At 38.9% G+C, this 16,434-nt stretch overlaps 1 protein-coding gene across 1 annotated transcript in view; it reads right to left on the bottom strand.

Annotated features, from left to right (window-relative positions):
- Positions 1-2,924: 2,924 nt before the first annotated feature.
- The window catches only part of asic2 (acid-sensing (proton-gated) ion channel 2), a 78,344-nt gene continuing 64,834 nt past the window's right edge, over positions 2,925-16,434 (bottom strand). The window contains exons 4-10 of the mRNA XM_086059147.1: positions 13,314-13,464; positions 13,163-13,219; positions 10,255-10,408; positions 10,068-10,159; positions 9,851-9,930; positions 9,713-9,781; positions 2,925-5,897 (exon numbers count right to left, since the gene is read on the bottom strand). Coding sequence (XP_085915273.1) covers positions 5,805-5,897; positions 9,713-9,781; positions 9,851-9,930; positions 10,068-10,159; positions 10,255-10,408; positions 13,163-13,219; positions 13,314-13,464 — 696 coding nt within the window. The 3' untranslated portion in view covers positions 2,925-5,804. The remainder of the gene's footprint in view (positions 5,898-9,712; positions 9,782-9,850; positions 9,931-10,067; positions 10,160-10,254; positions 10,409-13,162; positions 13,220-13,313; positions 13,465-16,434) is intronic.

The following is a 16,434-nucleotide window of genomic DNA, read 5'->3' as shown; positions in this document are numbered from 1 at the left end:
ATATCTCCTACATCAAAGACATATAATCACCTAAAAAAAAACATCAATGGTATAAAAGACAATTATGTCAAAAGGCATATTGACATCAAATGCCTTTCATGTTTGTTACCTAGCAACCTCTTTTCCATTTTCTTACTCATGAGATTTTCCCGCCATTAATTCACGGGATCATTTTTTACCCTCACCTACTTCAAACTATGTGTGGTTGTGTTGCAGCCAGTCAAGCCGTTTCAGTTGTTGATAGATGAAGATTATTGTGTGGTAACAGCTGGCATATGTTGACGCCTAAGAGACATCTGCTGCTTGCAACAAAAGCAAAATGAGTGTTGAGTAATAATAAAGTCAACACGTTGAAAATCAAAGTGTCCTGCTGCCAATATTGCTTTTGGGAGACGATTCCATGAATCATTGATGAACGTGCAATGGACCAAACTCACACAACATCACACATTAAACTTTACAATTGGAAATAATGGAATCAGAGATTGTCGTTTTCCCGACAGCTTAAGGCAAGTCCAAAGAATGTTCATTTATGTTTACATTTGAAATCTTGCTTATTGTGTGCTAACCAAGGCTTGAAATAAATGTATTTTTTTGAGGAGCAGTTTTGCCAAACAATGACCTTATTTGGGGAGCAACTTTCTAACATGGAGGAGCAAGTTTTTTTTTTTTTTGCAGGTTAATTGGAGGCAAGGGGAACTGACGCACGGGTTTTATTAAGCAATAAAAAAGTGACAAATTAATGAATGAACACTTGCTTTTCTTGTTTCTAGAATCAATTGTTTTTGTTTCTTAAATTCACACATTGTTTACAGCAGCAAAATTTATTTTGTTGTCTATAAATAGGCTACATTTTATTTTTTTGGAGAAAGCTCTGCTTTAATGTAATTTTATCAAATAAAGTTAATTTAAAAAAAATCCTTTATTTATTTGATGCATATTTAGCTACAAAATAATTACAAAATAAGTACAAAAAAAACCTTAACTATTTTCAGTTGAACTTTTAATAATTTTCGCCTTTAACTTTTTCTGTTTTTAACACGAATCACTCCAAAACAACACAACAAAGTCTAAAATAAAATATGCAACACAAAAAGACAAAAAAACAACAATAACAAAACAGCATCCCAATAACTTCTCGGAGGAGCTGATCTGGTTTCTTCTGCAGGAAAATACCAATGTCCTGTTTTGGAGAAGATTCTCTTAAGAGGGACAGATTTTGATTCAACAATGCACAGTCCCCACCTATCATAGAATATGTTTTCCTTGTTTTTTTAATTGCAGACAAGCATGTTCTCTCTCTTACCTTTTTTGAATGGCTGGGCTACCAGGGGTGAATGGACATAGTCGTTTTATTTCCAGATTCATTTAATGGGTCCAAATCCCCCATTCATTCGTATGGGCGGGCTACCAGGGGTCCGAAATCCCCATTCATTTGAATGGCTGGGCTACCAGCGTCGATTCAACTTAGTCGTTTGAATTCTACATTAATTTTAATGGCCGGACTACCAGTGGTTCGAATCCCCAATTAATTCGTATCGGCGCACTTCCAGGGGTTCAAAATTAGTGATAGACCAATATGGTTTTTTTTCAAGGCCGATACCTGATACCGATTATTTGTAGTCAAGGATGCAATAATCGATATTTCAAGATATTTGCAGTAAAAGAGGAAATATTTGCGTCAAATTAAAAAAAAACTTTGTTGAAATGTCATTAAGCAAGTTTGTTCAAACAACTTCTCAATTTTTCAACACTTTGAAGATTTTTCTTTTAATTATAAATAAAGAATAGACAGTTTTGTTTAAAAATGATAAAAAATTGCAGGGAGCTACCTGAGTCATCGCCATGTGTTAATCTGAATTAAAAACTAAGCAAGTAAATAACTCCTTAAAGTTTTCTACTGCAGTTTTCCAAAATTTCAACATAATTTCTACATTTCAACAAAATGTATTATTTTTTTCTAAATAAAGACTAAGGTGTCGGAACCATCTTCTATAAAGTGAAGTGGAAATTTAAATAAATACATAAATGAAAAGTTCCCTGTATGTAACTGAGCAGCAAATGCATGCGAACGGAGCGAATTTGGGGTCTTTGTCAGGGTGTGTAAAAGGTTTCAAATGATCTTCGCAGACAGTGAAAAATTGTCTGAACATGTTCAAAATTTCTTTGCAACAAGTAAGAACTGTCTGTGAACTTCTTACAAATTCTGATGAAAACCCCAAAAATGGGTATAGGTGGGCTATGACAGAAACAACAGTACCGGCTACTTTTGACTCGGTGTTGGAATCACAGTTTTGCAAGTCAATATTCATTAATGAGGAGCTAATGACCCGCGACCCGACCCCGGATAAGCGGAATTGAAGACGGAACGGAACGGAACTGCGACACGAACCCGCCTTTTTCGAGCCGTGATTAACACTGTAGGATTTGTGAAAGATTGATTTTTTGACATTTTAATGTAAAAAAAAAACAGTATAAAGCAAATATCAGTTAAAAAAAAAATCCAATTAATAGATTTAATGCCTTTTTCGAAATGATAAAGAACAAAGAACATTACCTTAAAATTTGCTAGCTTACTTGCCCACGCATAATGGCGAAAAGCCATATACGGGCTAACAAACAACCTCTATGAGGCGGCGTTATGGAGTCGAGTGAAACTCTATTTTTCGTTTGTCTTTGTTTTGCAGTTACAAGTTATCTGCAAAACAAAAAATGTAGTTAGTAATGTAATCCAAGTACCAAAATATTAAAGTAATGTAACTGGATTACTTTTGGATTACTCCAATATTGAGTATGCTCATGAAGACAAAATTTAAATAAATATCACAATATATATTCTTATACAATGTGCCCCTGCTATTTGTATCACTGTATAAGCAAAAACACACCATCAAAATTAACAAAAGACAACAAGAAGACACAAGTCTAGCAAAAAGTGTAATTTAATGGTTTCACATTGAAAACACACGCACGCACACACCCACACACACACACACACAATGTTGGCGCAGTGGCACAAAAACGGCACCCGAGCACGGCGAGCAGTTCCAGGTGGCTCCGACGCAGCAACACGAGGCGGAACACATAAACGGCGGCTTTCAAGCGTAGTGGATGAAAAAAACAAAACAAAAAACAGTCAGAATTAAAAGTGCAGTGATGAAATCATTCCGAGCAAGACAGAGGAGAGACCATGCTGGGATGATGATGGAAATTGAACAAAAATTAAAAGGAAAAAACAACAACACAAAAATGACACAATTATTTCTGATGAAGTGTTGCAGCGTCCCAAAATTGAGCTTTTGCTAAGCCACACCACCAAAAGCAGCCCAGCACAAATTAATGCTACATTGGAAGATTCGGTTTTTTTTAATTTTTATTTTTTTATTATTTAAATAAAACATTTCCTTTTCAATTCTATATTTTTAATTACAAATTGTATTTTAAAACCTAATTACATTTGTATCTATAAATTAATGTATTCAATTTAAGTGAGTAAAATGAAAGTTAAAAAGATATTGACTACTGTAAAACGTAATTTTATTTAAACGAAATTATTTAATTACATAAATAAATAAAAAAAAGGAGTAAATGTTTTAAATCCTTATTGTGAACTTCATCAATTTATTCAAAATACATAAAAAATAATGACATTAAATATTTTGTTCTTGGAAAAAGTAACCATTTCAGTTAATTGATCATATTACATTTAAAAAACTATTGTTGTTTTCAAATATAACGGCAGTGAATTGGAGGCTTTTGGATAAAGCCATGTGGCCGCCCGCATTGACCTTCAACTCCTCCTTCTCCAAGTTACGGTAAGTGGTGACCTTGTTTTAGCCACAAAATAAAACACTTTGCTCAATGTAAAAACAAAAACAAACCAGAAAAATGTCAAACATGTTTCGACAAGGTAACAGTAACTAAAGGCAGGCCGTGTCTCAGTAAAAGCTCAATTGCATCCTCCATTTTGTTTGGCATTGCAAAATCCTCTTAAGCAAAAGTGTCGCCAACACTAATGTGAGTTCAAGAAACACACATATTTACACCATCTTTACAAAAAACTAAACAAATAAAGCATTCTGTCTGAGCTTTTTGTTTTTTGAGAGACAAATGGTGAGAAGTTGTCAGGGATCTTTTGGTTAATGACTTCATCTCCATCCGACATTTTGTACACTGCTAGCCTTCAAATCACGCTCCACTTTGAGTCCTTTGGATAGCGGTGGGAGTGTGGCGTCCTGTCAAAGATCCTCTCTGAGGGCGTGCTCACACGAGGCCATCGGAACCGCGCTTGGGCCCACTCCACACCCAAAGTCCGGCACGCTTGGACTTCCAAAATGGATTGCTTCCTTTTTTTCAGGTTAACTGGCGCCTTGCATAATAGAAATGAAATACGACAACTCCAAATAATATACAGAGTCAAAAAAGTTCACTGCACGCTTGGTCTGAGCACATGCAATGTAAATGTCTAATGCAATGGCTTCTCGCCCATTATTTACGATAAACGCCATTGTGCACAATATAATTTGGCAGAACAACTACAAATAATCCAAAAAGTAAAGAAACATTTCAGGTAAACTCTACATTTCTAATGCGATTACTTCAATCACCAGTTATCAATGACAACTGCCATCTTGCACAATAGAAATAAACAGAGTGACTAGAAAAAAAATTACACTGTACGCACATCAGGCAAGGGCACATGCATGTGTCATTTTATTAATGCAATCACTCCTCTCAATATTTATTAATCATATCCGCCAACTCGCACTATAGAAATCAACAGAACTAGAAATAATCCCCTGGCCAAAAAAGTCCACTCAACTCTTGGTAGCGCACACATTGCCCTCATTTGATTCATGCAATGGCTCCTCTTGCCAGTTTTTCTTCATAACCGCTACCTTGCACAATAGAAATTAGAATGACTGAAACTAATCCACCCGTCAACAAAAGATCACTCAACAATAAAAATGTCCTATCATATCATGCTATGGCTTCTCTCACCAGTTATTCAGGATAAATGCCACCGTGAACAATAGAAATCAAGAAAACGACTTCAAATAATCCTAAATCCACAAAATCCACAGCATGCCAGGCACGTGTGCAATCAATGCGTGTGTCGTATGACTAACATGATTGTTCTTATCACCAGTTATCAATGATAATAACCACCTTGCACAATAGAAATCAAAGTAATAACCCACAGTGAAGATATCTCGATTCATAAAATGCCGTTTCATAAGATTCATGCCATGACTACTCTCGCCAAGAATTTCTGATAACCGCCACCTTGCACAATAGAAATCAAAAGAAGGCCTGGAAGTAAACCATAAAGTAGGAAAGTTGCAGCGTTTGGGTACGTGTAGCATGGCCTACTGTGAGCACGCCCCTGAGTCTTTCAGCAGACTGATTCAAAACAGAAGTGCAACAAAAATCTTTTATTTACTGTCTGATTGGCCGATTTTCTTTTTCCTCTGTCCAACAAAAAGTAGTGATTCGTCACCCCATTTAAAGCTGAAAGGGGTATCCAGGCTTGAAGCTGTACATTCATAACGTGGGCACGTTAGGAGTCATGCATGCGCTTTGGTGGCTCTCAGTCTTTTTTATTAATTTTTTTATTTTTTGCACTGAGGTGTCCATCGAGCCACCAATGGATGCTACTCAGGTGTGTCCCGCCCCGGCCCACCCGCCCCATTTGGCACCCCGGAGGCATAAAACAGTTTTTAGCGCCTCGTGATTGGCTGTCCTGACAATGGACGGAAAAGAGGAGGGTGGTGGGGCGGGGCGTGGCGTGGCGAGGCGGGCACTCAGCAGGCGATCTCCTCCAAGGTGGCCTGCAGGGGCACGGCCACGCTGTGGCTGATCGAATCAGAGTGGTTGGCCACAGGATCACAGGAAGTCTAAAAAAGGAGCACACCAAGGTTATTTAAATTAACGAAAGCTAACATAAAAAAAAAAATAATAATTCCCCAAAAAATTTTATTAACGAAAAAAAAAAAAAACTGAAATCACATTTTATAATTATATTAATTATAGCGAAAATGTCCTTCATTTGAGTCTTTGGTAATCCATTTAATAAATGGGGCTTTGGGGATGATTTTAAATGTGATTTTAAGTATGTTTATTTCAGATATTAACCGAAATAAGGATGTTTGGAAATGTGTCACACAGAAGTGGCATCATCTAGCAGCAGCCAATAGAAAAGCAACTTCAGATGACGTCGCTCCGTCCTAGGCGACAATTCGTGCTTGACTTTTGACTCCAATGGCAAATAGGTAAGAAGTGCGTTATTTTTTTCATTTGACCATTCTTAAATATTGCACACAAGTAATACACATTTTAACAAAAAAAATACAAAAACTAATACTGAAACTAACTAAAACTAAACTAAAATTAAGCATTTTTCAACTAATAAAAACTAATAGAACCACCTTGAAAACGAATTAAAACTAACAAAAAAAACAAAAAAAAACTTAAAAAAGAAAAAAAATTAAAATTCCAAAACTATAATAACCCTGGAGCGCGCACACACACACACACACACACACACACACACACACACACACACACACACACACACACACACACACACACACACACACACACACACACACACACACACACACACACACACACACACACACACACACACACACACACATTTTATTTCATAATAATAATTGTAAGAAAAAATAACCATACTCAACATTTATTTCAAATAATTGAATAAAAATCTGTGACTAAAATTTTATATTTAAAAATAATATAAAACGTAAAAAACAAACTAAATAAAAAATCCCAAAAATTAATAATAATAACATCAATGCACATTTTATTCAATTTAAAATAAATACAATGAAACAAAAAAGTCACAACAAAAACTAGCAGTTCTCAAATTAAAGAATAAAAAAGACACTTTCATAAAAAGCATACATAACCAAAAATTAGCAGTATAGTCAAATTGTATTTTCAAAAAAAAAGACTAGAGTATAAAAAAAAAATAAAAAAAAACAATGCTCAAAATTGTATGTAAAAACACATTTTAATTTCTAACTTTGTTTAATTATTTATTTTAATAACTAACTAAGCGGTTAAGAAGACGGATGGATGAATAGATAACTGAGGAAAAAAAAGAAAATACGTTTTGATGTAATTTACATTAGTGATGGGAAAACCAAGCTTCGTGAAGCACTTGTGATATTTTTTGACTCCCCTAGATGGTGCTCTTGGTTTAAATATAAAGGCTAGTGCAAAGGAAATTGATTACCTTTCCATTGCATCTTTCAACCAAGAGTGGCATCTAGAGGAGTCAAAAAATATGACAAGTGCTTCATGAAGCTTCATTTTCCCATCACTAATTGACATAGAACAGCATTACTGCAATGAATGAAGACAATGATGCCTTGGCCTTGCAAAAAACAAACAAAAACTCGAACTACGAGCAGCTATAAAGGGCCCTCGCAGCCCCGGGCCACTTTGGGGTACTTGCATTGGCAGGGTTGGGGAATCCGGGTCCAGAAAGTAAAAATCCTGCCACAGATTGGCTTTAGGCACAGGTGCTTCTATTCAACTGGCAGGTAAACGAGCTTGTCTCCACCTGTTGAGTAGAAGCAACTGTGGCTAAAGCCAAACTGTTTCAAGATTTTGACTTTCTGGACCCGGATTCACCAACCCTGCACAATGGGGTACTGACACAATAGCATTTTAATTTTTTGAAAATGGCACAATAAACCTTCACATATGGATGACTGTATTTTGTTTTTTTGCAAGGGTTGATGTGTATTCGTAATTTCATGAGTTTTCAAGCATGTTTAGACCGACCAAATCGGCATAATTTTTCTTGGCAAACAGTGTGTATCCACAGCAACAGCATTCATCAAATAAAAAGTTGTCTTTTTACTTTTCACCATCTTTAGATGAAACACCCACAGATTCAAGTCATTCGGTTCAAATCTGTGGGAGGAGTTCTTTAAAATGTGACCTCTATGATAGGCCAAAAATTGGGCAAAATTTGAAAGTAAGTGTAAAATGGCGGACTTCGTGTTGGGTTTAACATATGCCCCCAGGAGACTATTTTGTAGGTCTTTGGCTTTTTTTTATATGCTTCCAACTTTTTGTAGATCTAAGTGAAAAGTAATACTGCTGCTGCTTTGTTGAAAATATGTAGGCGGCATTACTGAGCTATTTTTGAAAAAGATCACATTAAATTATTAAAATATTGATTAGTTTGACAGCAGGCTTGATGTGTGTGCAAAGTTTTATGAGTTTTCGTCCAGGTTAAGATGTTCAAAATCAGTGTTTTCCCCCCTGTGTTTGGTGAACAATGCATTGCCATGGCAACAAAGTTTCACAAAAAATGACAACTTTCGTGTTTGAACATCATAAAGACCAAAACACTCGTACAAGCAAATACGATGGTGATCTGTTTAACCTGCTAAAATAAATATATACAAAAATAAAAATAATAATCATGTTTTTTCTTTTGCCATTAGGTGGCACTACCACTAGGATGAAAAATATGTTCGATGTTTTCAGGCCTGGACTCTCATCAAATATGTGAAATTCTGAGAAGACAGGATCATCTGGGTGAATTTACAGCAGCTTTTATTGTCACTGTGAATCATCAGACTTTGTGGCACTGTCATGGACACGTCCTTTGCCGAAAAGTCACAATATTCGGTCGTCTGAGGCATGAGCAACATAATAAGGCTATTCTGACAAATTTTCAACTGGATCTGTGCAAAGGGATCGGCATTACAGATTTTCTTGTCAATTTCTTGTAACCACTAGGTGGCACTATGTGTACAACTGAATATTATCATATAGATGTCTTCAGGCCATGAGTATTAATTAGTGTTGTTCCAATACCGTTTTTTGGCCCCCGATGCCGATACCATACCAAGTTTGTTGTTTGTTGTTTGTTTTTTCTCAACGTGAAAAAGCTGTCCTGCCATTGGTTCAGAGCATTCAAGGGCCAATAGGATATCTTAGCTCGGTATGCAGTGAACATGTCACACATCAGTGAATGTCGTGCATGAGCAAGACACAAGATGCCAAAGTCCTCTATAAGCATCAGAATTAATGGTAACGGCATTTTACTTGTTAATACTCACCGATACCGATACTTTACACTTTTTTAATGCAGTATCGGGGCCTCTGCTGATACCAGTATTGGTATCAGAACAACACTACTATTAAGATACATGTCTGGGATTTTTTTTGAGTATGTACATGGGAGTTATTAAACATTTCCTCCTTTGTGGCAAATCAGTTAGATAGAATTTCGAAAACTCAATATTTTTTCCCAGTTGTTGGCCCAGGTCTTGAGATCTCGGGGGCAAAAGTATAACTTCTGTAAATGTGCAAAAATGGGCCCAAATTGGACTTTCAAAAAAATCATATCTCACTTCCTGTACATTTTATGGTATGGCTTCCACTGATTTTTTTTGTCTCAGGGTCCTACACGTGCCTGCCAATTTTTGTAGCCTTTGGTCAAACATGCCGGTATTGTCTGTTGTTTTTCCACTGTGGGTGGCGCTATAGAGCCTCGTATATGATTGTTTGGTGAGTTTTCGAACATGTTTGATCCCCAAAAATGTTATTCATTTTAGAGAATTAGAAAAGGAAAGAATAATAACGTCTACAGATACAATAGGGAGTCGGGACCTCGCAGCCCGAAAAATCCATCAAAAGTTCAAAAAGGATTTCAAGTTACCACATCCCCTCGGCGACCCTCCTCCTCATCCTCTCGACTCAGGAGCTCCAGTAGTCTGTCCCGTACCACCTGAAAAACACAAGAGTCCAGATGGGCTGATGCGTCTTGCTCAGCTTCTTGGTAGACTGCACGACTGACCTCGTAGGCGTAGTCAAAAAGCTCCAGTATGGTGAGGATGCTGGCCCCGATGAAGAGCCCCATCTGGCCGCCGATGTCACCTGTAGGGGGTGCAATGTGGCACTATAAGTGTATTTACAGTTAATAGAATTAGTAGTCTTATTTTTACGAGTATTTTTTTTTTTATTAGTGTGGATGCCAAATAGCATTCTTCCACATTTCTTCTTCTTATTATTACCCAGCAGGCCCGCCACCTCGTAGGCTTTCTTCTGCTCAATGGTCTCGTAGTTGAGAGCCTCGAAAAACACATCCAACACCAAAATGTTGTCTCTGTGAAAAACAACAACATGGTAAGAAAGCCAACGGCGCCTGTGACGTGCTACACCTTGCTAGCATGTGGTGAGGACGTGAACGTGTGAACGTACGCGATGTATTTCTCAGACTTGTTGAACTTCTTCTGCAGGTAGCGTGCCGAAGTCTTGCTGGGTATCTTGACCATGGACAGCTCCTTATTGTAGCGCGTCACGTTGCACGGAGTGCGGCACATGCAGCTGCTGCTCTCCGCTGCAGACAGCTTGGCTAATGACCATGACCATGATGATGATGATGATGATGGAGTGGTGACGATGAAGGGCACAGGAGAGGATGTGATCTCACTGTAAATGTAGTCATATAATATTGATATGATATTCTCTGTTGAGTGTTTTTGAGGCTTTTAACAACATTGTACTGTGCTTGCTCATGTCCAGTGAAAAGCATGAATCATACATTAAGCTTCCAATAAGCAAATAAACTGACTGGCTATTAAAAAAATAATAATTATAACCACAAAGGTGGCAAATCCATGTCCAACAAGTAAAATCAGTTTGGATTTAGCCCCTTGTGCTCGCTAGTTAGCTTCCTAGCAGGTAACTGAGCACCAGGCGAGCTAGCTAGGGAGCTCGCTAGCTAGCACAAGGGGCTAAATCCAAACGGTTTTTACTTTCTGGACCTCTGAATAACAACACCCAACCAGTCATTTACCAAATCCACCATCCTCCTTATACAATTTGACCGACCTAACCTACAAACTTTTAAACAACCAACCAAACCACAAACTACCGTACCTTCTTTATCAACCAACATACCAACACCAATCAACCACACCTTTCGACCTATGAACCAACTGATTACCCAACAAACCTATGTACCTTGCTAAACAAGTTCTAATCAACCAATCAACAAATTCAAAACTTTTTTTTCCATCTATCAAGCAAGTGAAATTTCAGTCTGCTCAACCAACTAACCTCTCTTTTTTCATTAAAAAATCAAAAAAAAATCAACCAACCAACCTCGAAAAGCCTTTCCGCCTATGCCGAAGACAAATGGTTAGTGGTAGAAGCAGTGAAGACACAAAATCACTCCCATAGACTGCATCAGTCAAAAATAATCCATCGAGAGCCATGTAATAATATAACTTATAATGCTCATTTAATGAGACTGTTTGTCATGTTGGCTCATCATCTCGGCGGTAATAACACAACTCGTCTGCGTAGGAAGTCATCAAAGTTTCCTCTTAAACTTTCAAGTTGAAAGCAGGGACGCTTGATGAGCCGAGCAACCTATAATCTCATCTGACAACTTGGAGACAGGTGCGGGGTTTTTTTTGTGTTGAAAATGATTATTCAAAGTAGAGCGAGAAAAAAGTTTGCGGGCAGAAACGTTCTGACAAATTGGCTTGACCTGATTTGCATGTCGCGATCCAGGCATCAGAGCTGTGGCCCAATTACAAGTGAAGAGGAGCCTCCAGCTCGCTATTGACACTTAATGTGGCGTCAAAGTTTGCAACCGGGAAAAGTCTCGATGCCCCTTGGTTACATTCGTCATGTGCCGTACCTGAATTTATTTACCCAGGACGTTTCTCAGCATTCCAGAGGTTGCTGCAGAGCGTGGGCGGAAAAGTAAAGTTTGACTACAACATTTAACACAGAGGTCTTTTATTTCTTACCCTGTGCGCACTTTTTGTAATGCATTTGCGCTCTCTGGTTAGGATTTTTTTTTTTTGCAAAACATTAGCTATAAATCCCTAGCAAAGTAATTTCAGCCAATCAGACAGTAGAAGAAAATCCGTTTGGGAAAAGGCACAAAAGCAATCATTCACAAATGGCTGCAATTACGGTAAACGTGACTAAAAGGCAAAACAAAAGCTTAAAAACTCCATCAATCAAGCTGCCATTCAAGTATGGTCTAAACATTTTAAATCTTACACTGAGAAGTCATTGAGGCAACTGCACGTCAATTGCTAACGTGTTAGCCATGCGTCACCTGAGAGCAGCAAACCGCCGCCACCAGGCTGCCTGTGATTGGTTGCATTTAACCTGGTTACTCTGAACAGGATGTAAACAACAAAAGCAAGATGAACCCAGCAGATTAACTCATTTGCTCCCAAAAATATATAAAAACATTTTAAATATTGCCAAAAACGTATTTATATGTTTTTTTTATTTTATGCTAGAGCATACAGAAGGCTTTGATGCAGCCTCTAACCCAGAAGGTGGGCAATCTCGATCCTCGAGGACCGGAGTCCTGCAGGTTTTGGAGGTTTCTCACTTCCAACACAAGCTGATTCCAATCAACAGGATCATTATCAGGCTTATGCAGAGCTTATATCAGCTGTGTTGGAGAAGGGCAACATGCAAAACCTGCAGGACTCCGCACCCTCGATGCCCACCTCTGCTCAAACCTTAAGATGTCGCTTAAATCAATGGTGGTTATTACAAAAAAAATGGCCAGCAGGTGGCAGCAGAGTATAAGAGATCAACCAGGGCCATGTTGCAAATAAGCTCTGTCCCCCACTGTTTTAAACAGATTTGTGAATAATGATGAAATTTAGCTATATTCTAATGCTAAGTGCTGCAAAACTGAAACAGATACAAATATACTTTTTTTTCCTGATGAGAGACTCAAATTTTTCTTTTGGTAGGATCCATGTTTTTATAGCAATAGAACCCAATATTCTGTGGGCCTTGCAAAGTCCAGCCAAAATCCAGTAAAACAGGCGGGAGCGAAGAGAAAATGTCTGGGAGTGAATGAGTAAAATAAATCCGTCTCATCGCTCGCAGCATTGGGTCGATGATCACACAAAGCTCTTTTTTTCTTTTTTTCCCTCTTAAACCACATTAAAGGCAACAAACAAGATCAGCATCTTTTTGACTGACCTCACCTGAAGGAAGCCAATGTAAGAATCTTTTCCCTTCAGTCAGTCAGTATGTTTTGATAAATGTTGGATTTACACGCACGATAAAAAAAAAAAAGGTTCACAAAATGGCCACATGGTGTGACCACATGACTCACCGAGGGCGGGCTCAGCGCAGTCTTTGTACTGTTCAGGGGTGCAGTATGAGGCATCACCTGTCAGGAAGACCATACTGTGTCAAGATGCAGACCTATGTTAGCTTCTAATCACGGGTAATGCTGTGTTTAGTTTTGGGAGGGGGTCCTATACCAGGCATGTGCACCATCCTGCAGTTGCAGTTCTCCACAATGTAGCGCGTCTCACAGTCGATCCGGCAGGCAGTCACGCTGTACACTTGGAAGAAGCCCGACTCCAGAGCCTTAGACTCGCACTCGCCCCAGGGGGGAGGCAGGAAAGTCAGCTGCAAGAGAGGAAGATAAGAAAATGACGTGCCGTTGAACCTCGGGAACCCAATGATGGTCGTACAACATGAAATTGAAACAAGATTGTTTAGAAAGAGAAGGTGCTTTCCCAGTGATAAGAAGCCCCAAAAAAAGAATAGTAAGTAAAACTGGAAACTGCAAATTGTCAAAGTTCCCTGGATTATAAACATGGATGAACACAACATTGTGAATTGAAAGTGTCTATACTTCTTTGGACTACACCAGTAGTGCGCTGAGCCAAACAATTTCACAGCTGCACAGACACTTGACCAAATAATTCCTCCGGGTTCGACAAAGGGGGTATCACTCCAACACGCTGTGCTCTGGCGAACAACAAGAGTAAGGGTCAAACAACTCCACCTCGGATGTGACGGAAGCACATGCCGCACGAGGGAGCTGCAACTACATTTCCTGGACCGAGCGAGACGCGACGGTGCCAGGTGAAAGTGGGCCGCCGCTGGCTCGGATTTAAAAGCACGTCTGGAGTGATAGCGCAAAGCAGAGGCTGGCGCGCCAACATTCCGCTTAAAAAGCAGCCAAGTGCGCGGAATGTTGCTGATTGCTGTGCAAGGCTGTGACGGACGATAAGAAAGCAGCCAGTGGAAGAAATGAATGCGGACATCCCCGATGACAATTATAACGTGCTCCTCACTCATCCTCAACCTTTAACTTTCTCCGCATGAATATTAAAGTTTTAACTGCTGCTGAGCCCATTTGTCGCTAACCCAAACAGCAGCACATAAACAGCTTCTCAAATAAAGTCAAGTGTGTGTTGTATATGAATTGCATTTTCACTTTTTATAATTGTGGAGATAGTAATTCCATCAGATTCACACTTCGTCGCCCCACAGTGTTGTATGTCCAAGTTTATGTTTCATGGAGCTACACTACTTTTCATTTCCAGTCTAACTAGACATAAAGTGATCATATTATTCCGAAAAAGTCACTCAGACAGGTGGTCGCTGCACAATGTTGTGTGTCTATTTTGCTGTGTCTTGTATTCACTTTTATTGGATCTAAATTGTAATATACTCCAAATAAGTAGTGATTCTGACATGGTTTTGTGTTCCTCCACATTTACATTCCAGGAAGCAATTGGTCTTCCAGTTTCACTTCAATTATTTGACATTTGGTTGCTCCGCAGTGTTGGGTTTCCCTATGTTTACATTCTGGAGCGCTACATCACATATCATTTCTTTTGTCGCTTGAAATAAAACATCAATAATATTCCTCAAAAGTGTTAGTAATCACCCGTTGTTCTCCACAACGTTGTGTGCCTTTATGGCAGATGGAGCTATGCATTTTATGTTTTGCCAGTTTTACACGTGTTACACTTATACACTCATACAGTATGTGTATGTTGTGTGTGCTCCTATGTTTACCAATGGTTTCCAACTCCACTTTACATAACTAATAGCATAACATAACGATAACGTTGTTTATCCAACAAAGTGTAAACTCTGACCTGTGGTTATTCCACAGTGTTGTGTGTGCCCATGTTTATGTTCTGGGGAGATGTGCCAATTAGTGCTGGGCATTGATTAATTTTTTTTAAAATCGAGATTAATCCGGAGTTAATCTAGATTAAAATGCTTCATTTGAATTGTAATTATTTTTTACTGAAATAATGACACTTGCTGATGATACATTAGTCTTAGGCCAGAATGCACATGAGCAGTCTTCTTAACAATATCAATCAAGTCTGTCTGGCATGACGGAAGGCCATGAGACCAATCCGGGGATGGAGTGACACAAAAATATTGGCCCTGTCATTTTGATTTAGGCCTGCTGGCCTGGCCCGCCCCAACTCTTTACCACACCTGGCTACCACGTAGCTCTGCCATTGATGTTGATTGCTTTGGTTTGCTAGCTATATTGCAAATTGCTTAAGGGTTTGCACTGGCTCCCTCTAAATTATGGGCTGGTCTGTTGACTAAAATTGAGGAAAATGATCATTAAATAGCGCCACATCGGCTCCAAAAGATGCTGACCCACCAGACATCGACCCTCTATTCCAGATTGGCAGCTTTTATTTGAAATAAAACTGTGTTGTACTCCTTTGGGTCCCTGTTGCAGGGTTCTTCCTATGCTCTGCCCCTCCCCCGGGCAATTACACTAAACATGCATTCTGGTGGAGTAGGAATACTGTTAAAAATGATTAAAAAATAAAAAGCTGTGACTCTGCCATGTGGCAGCAGCACAATGCTGTGTGCTTGTTTATGTACCTTGCTTGCTAAAAGCGATGAATGCTGACATCCCCGATGCAATTAGCACTTCCGTGAAAGGTGCCACTCGGCAATCCTTAACCTTTCCAATCACCTCCGCCGCTAAGCTAATCTTCTCTTTGGGCCCAATTAAAGCGAATTGTGGCTAATTCGCCATCTGATTAATTCGGTGTAATAGCATGTGAGCCGATTGCAGGCCGTCTAATAAGCGGCAAAAGCCTTGGCGCCACTCGCCGTTGTCTTCATCAATATTTCACTCCGGCGCCAAGGCGGGGAGGTAGTGTTGGGGAGCTTAAAGGAGGCTTTACAGTTCACTCTGCAAATTGTGGGGAAAGGCTGTTTTTGTTTTAGCATCACGCACTTGAACTTTACAGTGCAGGCACAACGCGATAAAAGTGTGCCTTCCCTTTTATCGCGTTGTGCCATGAAATAGAAGGACTCTGGTCAGATTTCGGGGGCCTTTGAGATGGGATTTGCACGGCAGTTACAAGTGCCCATTCAAATTTAGGGTCTAAGGAAATAAATATCTGCAAATTTTATACTCCATATGTATATAATTTTCACTCAACAGTTAATTTTAACATACTGTACACTAACACATTTGATGTTCTATACAATTCTATTGTACCATGTTTGCATCATATTTAATGTTATACTGTACTGCTAAATACATACCAATAATCTAAAGTACCATATTTACATCACATTTAATATTCTATACCA

Source organism: Leptonotus elevatus, chromosome 1 (genome assembly GCF_054856555.1).
Source record: "Leptonotus elevatus isolate MCC_2025b chromosome 1, RoL_Lele_1.0, whole genome shotgun sequence".
Classification (NCBI taxonomy): domain Eukaryota; kingdom Metazoa; phylum Chordata; class Actinopteri; order Syngnathiformes; family Syngnathidae; genus Leptonotus; species Leptonotus elevatus.
Note: the sequence above shows the minus strand (reverse complement) of the source record. Positions and strands in the feature narration are given on the sequence as shown.